Raw genomic sequence first — 20633 nt, forward strand, 5'->3', positions numbered from 1 at the left:
TAAGGCCTCATATACACCCTCCTGCATGTGTGTCCCATGATTAAGGGTTAGACTAATTCTAAACATACTATTTAAGATGGACTCTGAATTAAAATCTGTTGGTGAATAAATGCTAAATTAAGGAGGATCCCATTCTCAAGGCCTCAAATTAATCTCACTTCACGTTCTCAACCATCTAAATCCTGTATTGTAGACTCTGATCAGACAAAGATGATTCGTCTTTATAAAATAGAGCCTTTAATTTATTCCGGCCATAAACATGTCTCACATGGGTAGAAGCAGAGGCTCTTCTTCACACACCTCGCCTCTGTCTCTGAATGAGGGGCCTGGGAGGGGCTGGTAGAACGAGGGCGTCTGCTGGGCCAGCAGCATCGGCCTTGCCCCTTTCTCCGCAGTCATGCCCCGCTTTACCGAGCAAGTGGAGGCGGCTGTGGAGGCCCTCAGCTCGGACCCCGCCCAGCCCATGGATGAGAACGAGTTCATCGATGCCTCGCGCCTGGTGTATGATGGCATCCGGGACATCAGGAAAGCGGTGTTGATGATAAGGGTGAGTAACTGCATTTCAGACGTTTCAACAGCTCACAGCTCTTTCTTATCATTTGCTAAACTTGAGCAGCTCATCATTCTGGAGCTCAGCTGCATTGGCAGTATATTAAAACCATGAATCTAAAAGCCGTTAGCATGAGATGTATTTAATTACATTGTCTAAAATGACTTAGTTGCAAGTTAGAATCCAAACTTGGGCCAAGAATGGAGCTAGTATGAGCTGGCCTTGACAATTTAATTTAGGGCAAACAGTCACCACAAATATGAGGCTTCCATTTGAATTAGAGGGAAACTACAGACAGTAAAGGCTCTTCAGTTAATTTCAGAGACGGGCATTGTGCAGATTGAAGTTATTCTTCACATGGAGCAGAGGGGCAGGCGGCAGGCAGGATAGGAGATCCCCGGTGTGCAGGGTGAGGGACTGACGGCCCTCCGTGGTGTTCCCGGCCCTCAAACCATAGCTGAATGGAAGTGCCACCTGCTCTTCTGAGAAAGCCCAAGGCCCCTCCTGGATTGGCATCAAGAAACAGGCTCTGAGACGCTACAGCCCCTCCGTGATGCATCCCTAGGGTGCTGGGCCTGGCTCACAGCTGCCCTTCCCATAGCAGTGACCTCTCGCATGCTGCTCTGGGCCTAACTCTCCCCAGGGCCAGGCCCTGCCCTGGCTGCAGAGCAGGCAGTCGGAGTGTGATGCCTGCCGGCCCGCTGCATACATGGCTGCTCCGCCATGCTGTCAGTTTGGTTGGGTCAGGGGAGTTTCATTTACACCTTCATGGTCTGCTGGTCAGACCTCCCAAAGTTGGCAGGGATGCTGACCCACTATTTCCCCTCAGCCTGACAACCTGCAGAACCTAGCCAGATTGTCACCTGGAAACAGGCCACTTCTAAGGCACTCGCATCAGCCTAGACTCATGTTGTATGCAGTGTGGAAACTTGAGCAAAACTGCTCTCTCTCTCTGGGGTGAGGAGGAAAGAAACTGTTCAAGGATTGGCTGCTGGCTGTTCCCACAGGCCCTGGATCACCTGGTCATGTTGGGGGCACAGGGAGCAGGTGGAGCCTTTTGCTTATTTCATGCCTCTGCTGTGCTAAAGAAGAGCCCATGTTCAACAGAGGCCTGGCCTGGTTGAACACAGGGTTAAACCCAGGGGCCATGATCTCAGTGGTGTGAAGAGGTCTCCAGGTCGCAGATACCAGTGGTAATGAATGCAGCTTTCTCTCCTGAGTTCCTTCCATGCTGACAGACATCTAGAAGTAGAATAAAATGTATCTTAACGATAAAGAGGAGTTAATGCCTTTGGGGATTTAAGTGGGCTGCAAGTGCATACGCTCCAGGAGATACTTGCAAATTCCAGCCTCCCGTTTTGGGGAGGCAGGTAGGGTTGTGGGAAACCACCTCCTGGGAGCAGGCAGGTGGCTTGGATTCCTCTTCCAGGTTGCAAAGGATTACAGGGGGCAATGGTAGCATAGAGTTTTGCCAGGGTCTCCATGGATGTGCTCACTGGTATCTCGTGCGACTTCCACTGTCCTTGCCTCACTGAGGGCCAGGCCTGGCCTTTGCATGTGTACAAACCCAAGATACTCGGGGTGGTTTCAGATGCCTTCTCACCTGTCCTCTCATTGGAGCCTCACAGCACGGGCTGGGGCTGGGACTGGATTCGGTCCTGGTGCAGGCGAGGGCCTTGCCTCACTGCCCTCCTGTCACACACAGGCAGGCTGGCCAAGAGCCAGCCCCAGCTGTTCTGCCTGCTGCCCCGGGCCCGAGAACTTGCATTTGTTTCAAGTCAGCAGCTAATCACGAGGGGCTAGAGGTTGTGCAAAATAATTTTATTTCATAATTAAAGAGCTAGGGCTACTGTCAGTCCCTTTGGTATTTACTCAGACCATACTGGCCACATTCATTCTTCCTTTTATCAAAGTAAAAAAAATAACATAAAAATAGGTTGCCTATTTTTTTTCCTCCAAGCAGCCTTTGGTGCCCTAAGGGAAGGCCCAGTATTGTTTAACCCACTTAATTTTCTTCTGGTCATAAAGGCGGACTGTTGTAAGGGTCTGCTTACTGTTGTATAAAACACCTCTGTTTTTTAATATAGTACCTTTTACACCCAGGACAGTTCTCACCTTTGTCTTAAGATGTAGCTGTTGGAGAAGTACATTAAGAAGTACAAATTGGGGCGGCCGGTTAGCTCAGTTGGTTAGAGCGCGGTGCTCTTAACAACAAGGTTGCCAGTTCAATCCCCGCATGGGCCACTGTGAGCTGCACCCTCCACAACTAGATTGAAACACTACTTGACTTGGAGCTGATGGGTCCTGGAAAAATACACTTAAAATGTTTATTTTTAAAAAAGGGAAGAGAGTTATGTCAAAGAAAGAGTCCTGGCTCAGTGGTAGAAGTTTCCGCCCCACGCCCAGAAAGGAACCCAGGCCCCTTAGGACATGCTGGTGTGGTGCCCCCTCCCCCTGCCGTTTGTCGGCCGAGCACCCCACCCCGCCTGTGCATCAGTGAAGCAGGTCTCAGACAGTGAGCGATTGTAGCTTCCACACCTGTTAGAACATTGCACGTGAAACTAGGCTTCTGGGTATCCACCCAACAGACCTGGTCTCTCTCTCTCTGGCAGACCCCCGAGGAGTTGGATGACTCCGACTTCGAGACGGAAGACTTTGACGTCAGAAGCAGGACGAGTGTCCAGACAGAGGACGACCAGCTGATAGCCGGCCAGAGCGCACGGGTAAGGAGTCAGTTCATCACGTCTGTGGACCTTCCCTGTCCTTCTCAGGGCTTGGTTTCCTAGAAAAGAAAAAGCTCTTAGTATTAAGAACCCCATTTTCCCTTTTCTCGGGCAGTAGGACGCAAGGGAACCTAAGTTGCGGCACCTGCTAGTCGGAGCTGTAGGTTTTCCTCCCAGGCGGCTCCTCAGCTGTGCGTTGGGCTTTGGTCTGTGCAGAGCTGCGTCAGGAGAGGCCTAGGGTGTAATCAATGCAATGTTTGTTAAAAGGAGAGTGAAATCGAAAAAGGTTGCTGTTTTTGCCCATCTCAATGATACCAGGGTATGAACTATTTCATTATTCATGGGTTAAAAAAACAACAGTGGTACATTGAAGAAAATCCGTCAGAGCCCTTGCATTCATTTGAGTCATTAAATCTTCAATCAGTAGCATTTGTTTTTGGGAGGACACCAAGAAATATTTCTAAGGGCTCTTTTTTCACTTCTCAGAAATCATTTTGAACAGTGAGTACATCCCTGCTCTAGGCCACACTCGGCCGTGAGCACTTTGGGAAGCGGAGTGGGGAGGAGGGGAGGGTCAGCAGGCCTCCAGGTGCTGCTTTGATAAAATTTAAATGCCACTGAAATATAAAATGTATGTTCCTCAGCAGGTTCTCTGCCTTCCTTAAAATTTACGTTCTAAAACCACTTCCAGTTCACCTTGAAAAGCTGGCGTAATGCGGCCATAGGAGATGCTCGTGCAGGGCCCACCAGGGAAAGGACTCCGTGCATTAACCCTTCTTTCATCTCCGCTCCCCGGGGCAGGAGACAGGATGAAACTTTTAAAGAATCCAATTAAGCAGATTCTGTCCCTGCACAAGTGTGATCACGGAGCTTCCACATTAGTCTTCTACCCCTCACACTGTTTTTTCCTCCACATTAAAACATGTCCTTAAAAGTGGGTTGGAAATTTAGGCTGCCATAAGCTTCTACGCAAAATGAGCAAAAATGGCCCTTCAGGCAAAATGAAACCTTTTAAAGCATTATCCTGCCTCTGCCGTGGATTGCTCGGTGGACATGTTCTCAGCTAACACACTGTGAGACTGTCATGCTCCCTGACATGGAAGAGCTCTCTGTGCTTCTGCTCTCAGGCGATCATGGCTCAGCTCCCTCAAGAGCAGAAAGCAAAGATTGCGGAACAGGTGGCCAGCTTCCAGGAAGAAAAGAGCAAGCTGGATGCCGAAGTGTCCAAATGGGACGACAGTGGGAACGACATCATCGTGCTGGCCAAGCAGATGTGCATGATCATGATGGAGATGACCGACTTCACACGGTGAGCACTCGGACAGGCAGGCCCGTCTGCTCTGTAGCCTCTTCTGTCTCCCGCCCCTCCATCTACAGTGACCCTTGTTCTCCTTTCAGAGGTAAAGGACCACTCAAAAATACATCGGATGTCATCAGTGCCGCCAAGAAAATTGCTGAGGCAGGATCCAGGATGGATAAGCTTGGCCGTACCATCGCGGACCATGTAAGTGACACTTGCCGTGTGGCTCTCTGTGTTTATCCTGGGTCTCAGAAACAACAGTATTTTTCATGGGACACAACACTCATCTCTCAAACTGTTCTTAACTCTTAGATTTTAAAGAATTTCTGAATTCCTGTTTCTTCTTTGACAAGTCTTAGGAGGCAAGCCCAGTTTGCCTTAGAGTACATCTCTGGTCCAGGTGTGTCTCTCCTGAAATCTTCCCATGATTGACAGCTAAAACCAGCCTCTACTGCTGACTTGTTTATTCGCTCTGTTTTCTTCAGAACTTCAGCTCTGGGTAGGCACTGCTTCTACAAGCTCTGACACTACGTGTATGAGCACCTCTTGTGGATTTATTTCATAGAAGAATTAGGAGTCCATTTGGCTAGTACTTTGGAAGGCTAATGTACCAGTTGGGGACAGACGTTTATGTCTCGGCACTGCAGGTTCTCAACGACCCAGCCTTCAATATGTGATTCCGATCTCCTGGAAGTTTCCATTTTCCTCGATGCTGCAAGACTTAAATTTTTGGAGACACTGTTGTAGGCTCCTCCCAAGTATCTCCTCAGCTGTGCGCTGGGCGTTGGTTATGACAGAGCTGCATCAGGAGAGGCCTAGGGTGTAATCCGTGCAATGTTTGTTTAGTTCTTCTCTGCCATTGTGACCCCTCCCCTCAAGTGTCCGCCTCCCAGGCTGCACCCGGGCTACAGGCTGGGGGACAGCAGTTAGCAGTCACCCCGACTGCCCTTTCACGGAGTCCATACTGAGCCCCTGGAGCTTCGACTGGCGCCGCGAATCCTGACATCATCCAGGCCTTTCCCCGCTTCTGTCACCAGCTCAGGCCAGACCGCCATGGCCTCTCGCCACTACACTGTCCTCTCAGCTGCCAACATGGTCTTATATGATCATCTTAAAACGCAAATCAGATACGGCTCTGCTGTGCTCCTGCAGCTTCTTAGCACAGCACGGCCGCCAGCCTCGGGGTTTCCCACCCTCTCACTCACTGTGCCCGGCCTCACACGGGGAAGTGTTTGCTGTGCACACTGGGCAGGGGCTCTGTGTGTGTCCTCCTCCGGGGAAAGCCTAAGCTGACCCTGATTCAGGAGCCTCCCAGCCCTGGGCAGTTGGGCAGGAGCCACCCTTGTTTCCCTGTGACCAGTCAAGACCTCACGGTCCTCAACTGCTCCTTTTCTTGCTTTGAGTTACTGATCCTCCATCTTGGCCTGAAGTAAACTCTTTTCATCAGGTGTTTGCAGTGTAGAGCAGAAGAGCTATGGGATGGCTAGTACCCAGCTCAGCGCACTCTGCCTTTTCTCCAGAACCAAGCTCTTGCTTGCTGAGGTGTTTTCTCACCTTCAGGGGCCTGGGCCCCAGAAGAGAGGGAGCCTGTTGGGGGCACCCTGAGAGGCTGAGAACCGCTCCTGGGGGTGGGGGTGTTTGGGGCCTCCCTGGAGGGCTGGGTCTAAGGCCGCTTCCCCCCCACAGTGCCCGGACTCTGCCTGCAAGCAGGATCTGCTGGCCTACCTGCAGCGCATCGCCCTCTACTGCCACCAGCTCAACATCTGCAGCAAAGTCAAGGCCGAGGTCCAGAACCTGGGCGGGGAGCTCGTCGTCTCTGGGGTAAGTTTCATCCGTGAAGGGAATGTGCTGGCCGTTGCCCACCTCCACTCCTTCCTGCCCTGACTGGGGACGTGTGCTTGGAAAACGCTCAGGTTCCTTCTCAGGCCGTGGAGGCCCAGGGCCGCACTGGGCTGCTCCGTGCTGAGCGGCAGCTGTTAGCTTGCTGGGTGGCAGACAGCTGGGTGCAGTACAGGGCTGGCCTCTCACTGGCAAAAAGCACTTGATCTGGTTTTTCTTTCCCCAGGCAAGAATTGAGGCTGTTCAAAAATCGCAAAGTGACATAGCAAGGTTCTCAAATTGCCTCCACCCCTCCAGTGCCTGTAGTAGCTCTTCCCTTATGTCTTTACCACGTCACAGTTCTGGACCCCGTGTCACCGGGGCAGGACAAAGAGCTGGTCTTGCTGGGTGTGCTGAGCTCCCCTGCTTCCCCGTGGCTTCTGCTAATCGCACAGAATTTCAGAGAAACTGTGTTCATACTGATACAATTTGCTCACCTGCTCCAGTGTCCCTGGGCCTGATGGAAAGCAGTGGCTTCTGTCTATGGCGGCTGCTTGTCATTAGCTCTGCGATTGCTCAGGAAGAGGCTGCGCCTCCTCCAGCTTGTTGAGGGGTCAGGGCAGGACAGATGCTGATGCTGTATGAGTTGTTACTGCTCCCTTTTCTTCTTCAAAAGATCTGAAACACAGGCGTTTTCAAGGGATTTGGATAAGAGCAGCCAGCCCCGGGAGAGCTGCTCAGTAACCCCCGCGCTGTTCTGCAGGGGGAGGAGTGGGGCCGCCTCCAGCTGCCCCCCGGGGCTGGCAGGCAGGCCTGTGCTCCTCACCACCCATGTCTGTGCCTCCCAGGTGGACAGCGCCATGTCCCTGATCCAGGCCGCCAAGAACCTGATGAACGCCGTTGTACAGACGGTGAAGGCGTCCTACGTAGCCTCCACCAAATACCAGAAGTCCCAGGGGATGGCTTCCCTCAACCTCCCAGCTGTGTCGTGGAAGATGAAGGCGCCTGAGAAAAAGCCCCTGGTGAAGAGAGAGAAGCAGGACGAGACACAGACCAAGATTAAACGGGCATCTCAGAAGAAGCACGTGAACCCCGTGCAGGCCCTCAGCGAGTTCAAAGCCATGGACAGCATCTAAGGCTGCCCCGCCCGCTGCCCCCCCTCGGGCTCTCACCGCTGTCACTGTGCTCCACTCAATTGTATTTGCTAAATTGAACACTGATGTCAGATTCCACAGGGAAACAGGCAGATTTTAAACCTGGCCAGGCGGTGATTTTTGCAAGGACATATTGTGTTTTAAGTTGGTCACAAATACTTTTAGGATTCAGGAACATATTTCTAGCTATATTTTTTATAAGCTTAAATAAAAAGAAAAATCCCATAACCAAAGAGAATCCTACATTAACTTGTTAATAACACTCTTGACCAAGTTGTGATGCCCGTTCTCTTGGTGTGGCATTAAGGTTTGAGAGAAAAGTAGCTGACTCACCCTTTGGGGAGGGGGCTTCCATCAGCCCTGGGTCCCAGCAGGTTGGCTGGTGTTAAATGACCAAAGATGATCCAGAGTAAGGAATCTGGGTGTCTTAGGTGGCTGTCCCCGGAGAGGGAACGTTCCCAGAGGGTCCTAAGAGGGACAAACCACATGAAACTCAGTAAAACAATGTATCATGAAGAAAACTGATTACTCGCTTTATGACATAAGAATTTTAATGCATGGTTACAATTACTAATGTACTCTGCTGCAGGACATATTAATAAAGTTGCTTTTTTCAGGCTAAAGTGATGCTGTAATCAGAACGTGCTTTTTTTCCCTTTCTTCAGCTTCAAATGCAAATTCATCATTGGGCTCACTTCTAATAATTCAATGTTTCCTGCCTTGGGCTTGCAACAGAAGCCTGACAAAATAGTGTTTGCTTAGGCAATAATTTAGACTTTACCTTATTTGTGATTACTATACCGATTACTATAGCTACAAGGTATAATTTTACTGTCTTATTTAAATTTTATGAATTTGAATGTTTTTTACACTAACTTTTCCCAATAAAGTCCACGATGAAACCAAGTCTAGGAAGCCAAAAGTCATTTTTCTTTGCCTTCCAGTAGAGTCCAGTTCTACATGAAACGTTGGCATAGGCCATGCTCTGGGCGCGCCCAGTGTCCCTCTGCCCCTGGGAGTGTTGCCTGGCCTTGGAGCTTCTGTGCCAGCCCAGCAGGGAGTCCCCGTGTCCACACTTCAAAGGAAAGGTCAAAACCTTGGAGGCGTCCTTGAAGTCTCCATGGATGCTCCCGTCAGCTTACAACCAGGTCATGACAATGGCTGCCTCCAAAATAGAAACCCTCCTAACCCCATGTCCCTTCCCTGCAAACATCCCCACCTTACACAAAACACCCTCAAGAAATGTGTGTAGTTGTCACTTCTTCCTTCCTTCCATTCTGCCATTCCAGTCAGCTCTCGTCCGTCCGCCGTGTTCCGGGCCGTCCTCCACAGCTGGGTGGAGCGGCTCTTCGTCTCCATCTTACTTGCCTCGCCCAACAAGTGCCTGGTGAGCACTCCCTCCCTGGAAGCTCCCCACATCAGAATACCTCATTCTGGTTCTGTCTGCCTTACTGCGAGCTCCTCGGCCGAGTAGCTAGAAATTGTGCCGCCCTGGGGCTTAGTACTGGGCTCTTTTCTGATCTCACTCTCCTGATCTTAACCAGACTCCCAGCTTTAAATTCTGTCCAAATGCTGACTTCTCCCGGAACTCGCCTTTTATAGCTGCCTGCCTCCTAAACTCTCCACATGGATGTCTTAATAAATATCGCAAACTTGACACGTCCAAATTTATCTTGAAACGGCCGGGTCCAACTACGTTTTACCACTTGTGTGTATTACCTATCACCTGGTCATCATATTAGTTACAAATTGCCCCAAAAAGAACATTTATTACCTCAGTTTCTGAAGGTCTGGAGCCCAGGGGCTGCTTGGTGGGACGTTCTGCCTCGGGGTCTCCCGTGAAGCTGCTGGGATAGAGGACCTGCTTCCAGGCTCCGTCACACGGCTGTTGGCAGAAGGCCTCGGTTCCGTGCCACGCGGGCCCATACATACAGCAGCTCGCATGTGGTAGTGAATGATCTAAGAGAACAGCAACCAGAGGGAAGTCACAGTGGTGTTTTTAAAACCTGATCTCAACAGCGATATACCATCACTTCGGCTGGACTACAGTAACCTCCCACCAGGCTTCCCTGACCATCCTACTCCTCACACCCTACTCCCATGACAGTCACAAGAAATCCCTATAAAACAAGTCTGATAGTGTCATTTTCCTTCGCTTCCATCTCCCAGTAAAAGCCAATCCTAAGTGATGGTGTGGTCTCCCAGCCTTCTCTGGTCTTACCCTCACCATTCTGTCATTCGCCCTTTGCACTTGTGCTTCCACCGCCTGGAACACTCTGTCCCCAATGATAATCCTGTGCTTTCTTAGGACGGCCTTCAGGTACCTTGTCAGAAGTTCCCCTATCAGCAAGACCTTTGATAAATAAATCCTCACCCTGCCGTCATCGTAGCATGAACAGCTTTACAGGTCCCTGTGTTTCTCCCGTAGCTTCATGGGTGGGGCTCTTTATTTTGTTCATCAGAGACTCTCCAAGGCCCTGGATACTGAGTGAACAGCTACCCCAGGGGCCTCCAGTGGGACGGGCCTCCCTATACACGCCCAACCCCTGACTCAGGATCCATGCTGAGTCTGGGACATTCTCATGGCTTTTGCTGTCCTCTGTCACATTCCAAAATTGTCTTCCAGGTCTGAGTTCCAAATCCACATCTGTCCCCAGCTGCTGCTCCCAGCCCAGCACCCAGCAGTACCCAGCTCCCACCCAGGCCACCTCCTCAACCCATCCACTTCCCTCCAACAGAGAGGCCAAGGGCCCATGGCAACCACTCAGCTGGGTTGCTGCAAAGTTCCTAAACTGCCTACATCAGCCTGCAGCATCCATTCTCCATTCTCTACATAGTAGCAAAGGAATCTCCCAGAAACATTTTCTAAAGGGTCAAGCCTCTACATAAAGCCTTCTGTCTGGAGCTGCCCACCGCCCACCTGAGAAGGTGGCAGCCGTGAGTCTGCTATTTGTCTGGCACTGTGACCCTGACCTCTGCACCCACACTGCCCCCTGGAGGCAGTTGTGGACCCTGTGTTCTCCCTATGAGCCCATCAGTTGCATGTTCCGGTCTTCACCTTTGCCATATCGTCATCCCAACCTTAATATTATTTACTTAAAAAGACTAACTTTTGTTTAACTTCGCCTCTTCCTAAGCAATATCTGTGAAATCATGTTTGATGTGCTAGTTACATTTTTTCCTAATAAACATCAAAATAACACTTTGATAAATGTTCATGTGTCACCTAAAATCATCCTGTACCACGGCTGGAAACACTGGCCTTCAGCCATGGCACGTGGTATTACAGCGCCAGCCCTCACAGGGCTCACCCACATTCCCCTGGGGCACAGACAGGCTCGGTCTTGCTCACCCCCTCATCCAGCAAAGGGCCTGGCACATGCTTGAGAAATAGTTTTAAAACCATTCAAACCCTTCATTGATTTAAACCAAACTATCAACAGATACTGGAAGGCAAAAAGCAGGCCACTGAGGGTGCACCAGTGGCCCTGCCCACAAATCCAGGAATCCTTCGTTGTCCTCAGGGACGCGATCTAAAGCAGCAGGGACTGGCCGAGCAGCAGGGACTTGCCTCACCGTGACCCTAGGTCTTCAGTCCTGCCCCTTTGCCACCTACTAAGGAACGGGCTCCCTGGGCTTCCCAGCCAGGGCAGACACGACCCTTGGGGACACCTCCCTTGGGTGAGGCCTGGCCAGTTCCCTCACCGATGGCACCTCACTGGCCTGGCACTCTGGGCTTGGCCATTCTTCACACCTATGGCCACTACGTGCACATAAGACAACAGAGCCCAGCCCTCCTCTCCACACTGGCAGCAGCTGCCCTCCTCCCTGCCCTGCTAACCACCCTGCAGCACCTCCCAGGGTCCCTGGGCACACACTGGTCCCACCTCACCACTGCTGCCATAATCCTCACGGCTTCTCCACCCAGGCCAGTCCCTCTCCACTGAAGGAGGACAGGAGGAGTTGCCATATGCTGGGCGCACCCAGAGCCCATGTCAGGCCTTTCCCCACAACCCCCCGAGGTGTCAGCACTATTACTGCCCCTCAAACTGTGCAGCTGAGGGAATTGACTCAGAAAGGTGAAGCCTCTCACCCAAGTCACACAGCTCCCAGTCAGGTAGCCCAGCACGCCCTCCCAGCTTCCAGATCCAGTCCCTCTAAAGGCCCCAGGTTCTCCCCATCCTTTCTGCAGGGGCCTGTGCCCTCACCTACCCCCCCCCCCGCCCCCTCAGCCTTTGCCGCGCTGGGAACTCCCTCACGCTCCCACCCCTGCACCAGCTCCTCAGGACTCTGCCTGTTAGCGTGCAGGAACCGTCCAGGTCCCTGGCTAAGGCCGCCCCCTGGCTTGTCACTGGATCCTGGCCTATTACACAAGGATTCTGCCCCACAATCCTCCCCTCTTATTTCCTGCCTTGCCAAGTTTTCTTTCCTCCTGGATCTTTCTCACCAGCATAGAAGACATGTGCTGATAGATCCCCTAGTTAAAAAGAAGACAATACAAGAAGCTTCTCTTGAGTCCATGTCTCCTCAGATGAGTGTTCAGACCCCACTGCCCTCCTGCACCGTCCCCAGCTCACCTGTCCGGTCCTCCCGTAAGTAGCATGTGACGTAGGTGGCCGCTCCATCTGTCCGCGTCACGCCCTTCCCTGGTCCCTGCCCATCTCCTGACCAGTTCAGGCTCTGGCCTCTAATGCTGAGGTGCGTCCAGGCAGAAGACCTTGGCCGTCTGTCTGCAATGACTCCCACACCGTGGTGACGCTGGTCAATGCAACTGGTAATAATCAGCTTTGCAGGGCAGGGTTGGGAGGGGCAGACATACATACATATACATACATGCGTTTCTATAAAGGAATTGTATGCAATTCAAAAATAACAAAATACACAATACTCTTTACTGTAAATCCCATACAGCCAACTGATTGTCACAGGCTTTCACTGATTTTTGCTGCACTCTTGCATCCATAGCTAACCTATGGTTGCAACTGACAAACGAGTCTGGTTCTGATGTGAATGCTGGTTGATACTTTGCTTAACTTAAGAAGACAAAACAAAAACGTCTGCTGGAATTTCACTTGTTCCTCAGTGAGTGACTTGTTTGCTAAACCAGATGATAGTTGTCAAATATTGTAAGAAAATTCCCTCAAGTTTTTGTGCAATCGATGGATGACACACTTCTAAGTTCAATTGGCATTACTACATTTCTTCATCACTTTAAGTCTAGACAATCAACAAAACAATGCATCAAGCCTTGATCTGTAGCATTTCCCAGTTCCCATGGTGTAAACACTCCCACCACATCAGATAGCAGAAATCCAGCCACCAATGTGGCTGGAAGGTGCCAGTGGGAAGAGAAGCACAGGGCGCCGTGAGCAGTGTTTCCACCACCCAGGTACAACAGACATAAGTAATCTCAAGAGCACAGGTCAACTGTAAAGTAATTAGGAAAGGACAAGTTCTGAGTATTACCTTTAAAATTTTTCATTTTAAATTTATACACAGTAAAATTCACTTTTTGGTGTACAATTCTGTGAGTTTTGACAAATTCATGGAGTTGTGTAACCACCAGCACAATCAAGATACAGAACAGTACCATCAGCAACCCCCAAAGTGTGCCTTGTGCTGCCCCAACATAGTGGAAATGCCCCCCTACCCTGAGTCCCGGCAAAATCCTTCCCCTGTAGTTTTGCCTTTTCCAGAATGGCCTAGAAATGGAATCCCAGTATGCAGTCTTTGCGCCTGGCTTTGTCCCGCCAGCGTAACGCCCTGGAGATGCCCACGTGGCGCTCTGTGCAGCAACCGCGTGTACCGGGGTTTGTCTACCCATTCCCAGATGACGGCCATTTGAATTGTTTCTAGGTGGTTTGTTTTCCCCCAAAATAAAGTTGATATAAGCAGTCGAACATAGATTTTCACTTCTCTTAAGTAAATCCCTAGGAGTGGGATTGTCATGCTACAAGGTATTAGGTTGAACTTTGTAAGAAACTACCGAACTATTTTCCATAGTGGCTGCATCAGTTTGCATTCCCACCGGCCGGGTGTGGGTCCCACTGGCTCTCCATCCTTACCAGCATCGGGTGTCAGGCTTTCTTCTTGTTTAGGTTTTTAATTTAATTCAACCACTTAGTAGGTTTAATTCAACCACGAAGTAGTGTCTTACTGTGCTTCTTTCGTTTTTTGTTGTTTTGCTTTTAAGTAGCCCATGAGGGAATCGAACCGGCAACCTTGGTGTTACTAGAACCGTGCTCAAAACAACCAAGCTAACCAGCCACTCCTTATAGTGGTTTTAATTTGCATTTTCCTAACAACTAATGATGCTGAGCATCTTTTCATGTGCTTATCTGTCATCTGTATTTCTTCCTTGGTGAAATGTCTTCAAATCTTTTGCCTTTTTTGAGGGGGGATTGACTGTTCTTATTAATGAGTTTTGAGGATTTTTTATATATTCTGGATACAAATCCTTTGTCAGATATGTGATTTGCAAACATTTTTCTCCGTTTCTGGCTTGTCCTTTATTTTCTTAATTTCTTTCACAGAACAAGTTTATAATTTTGATGTAGTCAAATTTATCAAATTTTTACTTTATGAATTGTGCTTTTGGTTGTTGTACCTAAGAACTCTATCAAACTCAAGGCCACAAAGATTTCTCTCCTGTTTTCTTCTGAAAGTTTAAAATTTTTTCATTTAGGACTATGATTGATTTTGAGTTAAACTTTGTATAAGATGACAGATATAGGTCAAAGTTCATTTTTTAAAAATATGGCTGTCCAGTTGTACCACCACTGATTGAAAAGACGATCATTTCTTTCTCCACTGAAGTGTCTTCGAACTTTTGTCAAAAATCAATTAATTATATTTGCACGGGTTTATTTCTGAACTCTCTATTGCGATTCATTCATCTGTGTGTCTACTCTTTGACCAATGCCACAATGTTTTGATGACAACAGTCTTTGTAGTAAGTCTGAAAATCAGAGAGCATGGGTTCTCCAACTCTGGTCTTTTTCCAGATTGTTTCAGTTATTCTAATTCCTTTGCATTTCCATATAAACTTTCAAATCAGATTCCTGATATCTAAAAAATTCCTGCTGCAATTGCACTGAATCTACAGGTCAATTTGGGGGGACTGACATCTTAACAATATTGAGTCTTCCAACCCAAGAACTCAGTGCGTGTCTCTAGATCTATTTCTTTCATTTAAATTTCATTTCCAATTGTTCATTGCTAGTATAAAGAAATACAATTGATTTTTGTACACTGACCTTGTATCTCGTGACTTCGATAAACTCATTGTTAGTAACAGATTTTCTGTATATTTCATGGGATTGTCTACATTGACAACTGTGTCATTTATGAACAGAGAGAGTTTTATTTCTTCTTTTCAATCTGTATGCCTTTTACTTCACTTTCTTGCCTTATAGCACTGCCCACAACTTCCAGTACAATACTGAAAAGGAGAGGTAAGAGTGGGTGTTCTTGCCTTGTTCCCAATCTTAGGGAAAAAGAAGTCAGTCTTTGACCATGAAGTTTGATGTTAGTTGTAGACTTTTATGTGGTTTCCCTTCGTCAGGTTAAGGAAGTTCCCTTCTATTCCTAATTTGCTGAGTTGTTATTATGAATGAATACTGAATTTTGTCAGATGCTTTTTCTGTATCTATAGAAATGATCATGCGACTTTGTCTTCTTTAGTCTGTTAATATGGGAATTGAGTTGAACTAGCCTTGCATTCCCAGGATAAACCCCATTTGGAGATGATGTAGCATCTTTGCATATATTGCTACATTTGATTTGCTAGTAGTCTGTTGAGTTCTACATTGAGGATTTTGATAGGGACCTGAGAAAAATCTAAAAGTCTTTACTACAGCCTCCAGGATCTCCCCTCCTCAATACCTCCCGTCCTCAATACTTATGAGGGGTGTTGGTCTGTAGAGTTGTTTATTTTACTATCTTTGCCTGGTATTGGTATCAGAGTAATACTGGCCTCTTAAAATGAATTTGAGAGTATTTTCTTCTATTTTCAGGAAGAGATTGTGTAGAATTGGTATTATTTGGTAGAATTTGCCAGTGAAGTCATCTGGGTTTACAGTTTTCTTTGTGGGAAGGTTTAAAACTATGAATTAAATTTCTTTAATAGATATAAGACTATACAAGTTATCTATCATTCTTGAATTTTGGTAGCTTGTACTTACGGGAGGCAGAATAATGGCTCCCCAAAGACGTCCACATTCTATCCCCTGGAACCTGTGAGTATGTTATGCTACGTGGCAAAAGGGAGTTAAAGTTGAAGATGGGATTAAGGTTGCTAATCAGCTGATTTTAAAAGATGATGATGGATTATCCAGGTGGGCCCAATGTTATCACAACAGGCCTTAAAGTGGAAAAGTAGGCAGAAGAGCACGTCAGAGTGATGTCATATGAGAAGTTGACTTGCTTTTGTGGCCACTGAAGCTGGAGGAAGGGCCTCTAAGCCCAGGAACATGAGAAACCTCTAGAGGCTGGAAAAGGCAAGCAAGTGGACCCTCAGAGCGGACAGGAAGGAATGTCAGCCTGTTAGATAGATGGCTTTTCGGGCTGTGAAAACTGTCAGATTCCTGACCTATGAATTTGGGTTATTTTCAGGCACTAAGCTCATACTAATTTGTTACAGCAGCAATAGAAAACTAATGCAGTGAAAGACTGTTTGCAAGAAGTTGGACCATTATTTCTTCTAAGTTGTCAAATTTATGGACTTAGAGTTGTTTGTTCATAGTATTACCTTATTATCCTTTCAATGCTTGTAAAGCCTATAGTGATATCCCCTCTTTAATTCCTGATGTTGGTAATCTGTGTCTTCTCTTTTCAAAGAACCATCTTTTCATTTCATTGATTTTCTCTAGTTTTCCTGTCTTCAATCTTATTGGCTTCTGCTCTTTATTATTTCCTTTTCTGCTTTTTTTGGGTTTAATTTGCTCTTCTTTTACTAGTTTTTAAAAATTACCCGATTTTTAAATATATTAATCATAAATTTATATAATTCGATGTTTAATAATGGCTGTGGTTACCAACAAGCTCGCAATGGTCTGAGTGCCACATGGCTGGCAGGCCACTAGGAGCTGGGCCCAGCACACGGTGCTTCCACGGTTCTCTTCACATGTGACCTCTTCCCTGGGCTCCTTTCTCCAGCTGCCTAGTCAATACCCCCGCTTGAATATCCAACTGATGTCTCAACAAAACATGTCCAAAACAATGTCCCTATAAAGTCTCAATCTTTCCCCCTACTCTCTCCCCGCCCACTTCTGCCAACAGCACCTCCAAACGCTCACACCCCCAAGTGAGGCTTCGTCCTTGACTCTCCTCACATGCCACGTGCAGCAAACAGCACGTCCTTGCAGCACCACCTTCACAGCAAATCTGGAGTCGGAGCACTTCGCACCACGGTCTCTATCCCCACCCCCTGGTTCAAACCTCATGGGCCGTAGGCCCTGCACTGGGCTCCTGCTTCTGTCCTTGCCCCACGTCGTCTCTTCTCACCACAGCAACAGAAGAGATTCTGTTAAAATGTCAGTCACATCGAGTCTCTCCTGCCCTCGCAATTCTCCAATGGCTCCCATCACAAAGAAAAAGCTCCCATCCTGACAATAGCTGCTAAGACCTGCCCTCCCCTTGCGGCTTTCTCTTCTCCTTTCTACTGACTCTTGCTTTTCTTTCAACACCCCCACCACGTTCCTGCCTGAGGACTTTTGCCTCTGCTATTCCCTTGGTCCACAAAGCACTTCCTCAGACCCCCACATGGCTCACAGCCTTACTTTCCTTCTGTTCACGCTATACATACCTCATCAGGGCGGCCTTCTCTAACACCCTTTACCCCTTCCCATGCTTTACGTTTCCTCACAGCTCTTAGCACTCACTGCCTGGCATCATATTATATACTTATTTCTCATGGTCTGCCCTCCTCAGTACTTATTACTCCATGCCCTAGAACAGTGCCTGGCTCCTAGTTAGACCGTAATCAGACTTCTTTTGTGAGTGAGTGAGTGAGTGAGTGAGTGAATGAATGAATGAATAGCAATCAGAAGAATGACCAAAACTCTCCCCTCGGCTCGCCACTCGATCAGGGCCAAGGCGTGCTCCTTGGCAAGGCTGACAAGGCGTTGGAGAACGTACTCCCCTGGACCCTGTAGCTCTACCGTGAGCCACTTGGCCCCTCACCCCCATCACTTCTTCCAGCTACAGTGAACTTGGGGGTTCCTCAAATGGACCACTCTGTCTCCCCCTCAGGCCTTCCTGTATCTTCCTAGGGCTAAAACCCTTTCCCCATTTCACCTGGCATGCTTTTCCAGCATCCTTCAGGTTTCTGCTTGGCTACCACCAGCTCTGGGAGGCCTTCTCTGCCCTCCCTCTAGGTCAGGGGTCTTCTCGGCTCCAACTGACCAAGGCCTCCTCCATCACAGTACATGTCACATTACAACTGCCTCCCCCACCAGACTGTGTGCTCCCGGTCCTGTGACTTACTAATACCAGAATCCTGAAGTCTAACACTAAGTGCTCAATAAATATCATTTGAATCAAAGAATGAATAAACAAGTGAATTAATAAAAACCAAGCCTGCTGAGGGATGGGGTGGGGAGCACGGACCACCAGCCCACTTCCCTTCCCTGTCACCCTCCCACGTGGAGGGCCTGGATCAGTCCAGTTGAAGATCAGAGAACCACCAACCAGCCAGGACCTACAAGGAGTCGGCCGGCCGGCCGGTAACAGCTCTCAGCCTGTCCCTGCCATAAGGCCAAGAGCCCTGTGGCCCCACCATGTGACGGGTGTGGGAGAAGAGGAAGCAGCCTGCAGGTCCTGGCAGGAAGAAGTCACATCACCCCCAAGTTCCAGTGGCTATGACCCCCCATTACCATTTCCTGCCTAACTTTGAGCCCAGGTCACACTCCTTGGCCACAGTTTCCAGGACAGCACCCAAGGAGAGGCAGAGAAAGGGCTCCTTCTGGACCTGCAGACAACAATCAACGATGAACTGAGTGGTGGAACCAGAACCCACACTCAAGCAGCCTGAGCCCGAGCCCTGGGTCACACTGCTGCCTGTGTCCTGGGAGAGCCTGAGACAGGGACTAAGACCAGGGAGTCAGGCTCAGGATGAACCCGGATGAGGCCAATGAGAATAGACTGCAGCCCAAACTTCTCTGTCCCTGATGCCCTGTCTGTGAGCACGTGGAGTGAGGAGGAGGGTAGCAGCAGTCCCGCTGCCCAGCCTGTGGGCTCAGCAGCCTGGCTCTGGTCTGGCTTCCCTCACCACAGCCCCCAAATGTTCTGTCCTTGGTCCCAAGGACACCCCAAGAGCTCATGGCCCAAAGTCCCCTTTCTATAGCATCCCAGAGGGTAGAAAAGGTCAACTAGGCTTCTACTAGTGCAACTCCTTCCGAGGGGACCCCTTCCCATTTCCCACATCAGACCCTGGTGGTTAGAGGCCTCGAGGGCTCTGGGGGCCCCTGCCTGCTGACAGCACCTCAGGACCTCACAAGCTCCCCTCCGCGGCTCCTCACATCTCTGCCAGCCCTCACTCGGAGGCACCTGCTCCCACAGCCTCAGCTCTCACTTCTGCCAGGACGAGACCCAGACCACCCTCAGCCCCAAACCCACGCCTCCTATCTCCCAGCATCCCTTGGCCCCCGCATCGGCCCCCATTCTCAAATCCACCCGCAGAGCCTGCTGAGCCCATCTTTAAAGTGACTCTTGACCTTGGCCTTCGCCAGGCAGGTCCCAGCACCTCCTCTCTGCCCTCCTACCGCTGCCCGTCAAATTAAACACTATCCCTTTCTGAGCTGCACATTCAAGCTTCCACAGCATGGTCAGCCCAGCAAATCCTACCCCTGCCACTCACAAGCTGTGTGACCTCAGGTGGATCACTGAGTCTGTCTGAGCCATGATTGTCTCATCTGTAAAATGTACTTTGAAGGCTACTGAGAGATTTTAAAGACTGTGAGGCAGTACCCAACACTTGATAAGACTTTGGGTGTGATCCCCACTCTGCCTGAGCCCCGAGGCTTCCTACCCTGGTGAAACAGGTTCCTGCTTCCTCCTACCCTCCTGGGAGGGCTCTGTGCAGGCAACAGCTCTCTCCCAAGCTTCCTATGTGCTGTGGCATGAGGTGGGCAGCAGACGGTCTGAGGCTGAGCAAACGGACTGCAGGGGAGTAAGCCTCTCACTACATCCCAAGTTTCTTTGGGCCTCAGTTTTGCCTGAGCTCAGTGAAGCTGAGATTTCTATACGCAAGGCCAAGAGGAGAAGATTTCTACATGGAGGCTGGGAGGGGCTGCCTGAGCAGCAGGAATGAGCCTCTGGGTGCATTGGGAAAGGCTGATAAACAAATGCACCAGAATCCAAATCAGGAAGGCCCAGAGCTGGGGTTGCCGTGGCAACCTGCAGCAGGCTCCCAGTCTCTCTGGGGTGGGTGCCGGGACTTGCCAGGCTCCGCTGCCCCTGCCTCCAAGCCCTCCTCAGGCTCTGCCCAGCTCAGCATGGACACAGGAGAGGGGCAAGGGCACAGAGAGCCAGGCGTGGGCTCCCACTACCAGCTTTAGCTGGGTCACTCCTCTCCCGGAGGGAGCCTACACCCAACGGCCTCCAGAATGCAGCAAACCACCCCCAGCGTCCTTCTACCACCCAAGCCCCAGCATCAATCACTCTAGCCCAGCCCATCACTGCGTGTGGTGATGCCCTCAGGCTTCTGCCAGGCCAATGGCCTCGAAGCTTTTACTTGAGCACAAGGTACAGGGGGCCGTGAGATAATCCCTCGACCCCCCCCCCACCTCATAGCGGGGTAGGGGGACAGGCAAGCACAGGTGCCAGGCACTGGTGTAGCCCTTTATGCACATCTTCTGTCATTTAATGGCACTCCTCTTTGACAGATGAGGAAACAGACTCAGGAAGTTAAGTGACTTCCCAAGGTCGCAGAGCTTACTGGGTGGTAAAAGCTGAGCCCCAAAGTTTTCCAACTCCTGTGCCCAGACCGCTACTATGGGGCCTGTTACTGGATGCCCTGGGCTGACCATGCAGCATGTCATCAGGGGCCTTCTGGGCCTGCCAGCCGCGACCCACCTAACGACCACAGG

At 49.6% G+C, this 20633-nt stretch overlaps 1 protein-coding gene and 1 long non-coding RNA gene across 4 annotated transcripts in view; one reads left to right on the forward strand and one right to left on the reverse strand.

Annotated features, from left to right (window-relative positions):
* Window positions 1-8451, forward strand: part of CTNNA1 (catenin alpha 1) — a 281342-nt gene extending 272891 nt beyond the window's left edge. For all 3 annotated transcript variants that reach the window (XM_074313590.1, XM_074313589.1, XM_074313591.1), the window contains 6 exons: window positions 396-547; window positions 3163-3273; window positions 4401-4582; window positions 4672-4777; window positions 6260-6394; window positions 7240-8451. In XM_074313590.1, coding sequence (XP_074169691.1) covers window positions 396-547; window positions 3163-3273; window positions 4401-4582; window positions 4672-4777; window positions 6260-6394; window positions 7240-7527 — 974 coding nt within the window. In that variant the 3' untranslated portion in view covers window positions 7528-8451. The remainder of the gene's footprint in view (window positions 1-395; window positions 548-3162; window positions 3274-4400; window positions 4583-4671; window positions 4778-6259; window positions 6395-7239) is intronic.
* LOC109451785 (uncharacterized) lies at window positions 215-20517 on the reverse strand. Its single transcript, XR_012489790.1, has 8 exons — window positions 12123-20517; window positions 9320-9504; window positions 7218-8013; window positions 6889-7069; window positions 3419-3507; window positions 3089-3332; window positions 2666-2854; window positions 215-1792 (listed from the first exon to the last, which is right to left on the reverse strand). It is a non-coding gene; the product is annotated as an uncharacterized LOC109451785 (long non-coding RNA).
* Window positions 20518-20633: the final 116 nt, after the last annotated feature.

This window comes from Rhinolophus sinicus, linkage group LG10, assembly GCF_036562045.2.
Source record: "Rhinolophus sinicus isolate RSC01 linkage group LG10, ASM3656204v1, whole genome shotgun sequence".
In the NCBI taxonomy this organism is placed as follows: domain Eukaryota; kingdom Metazoa; phylum Chordata; class Mammalia; order Chiroptera; family Rhinolophidae; genus Rhinolophus; species Rhinolophus sinicus.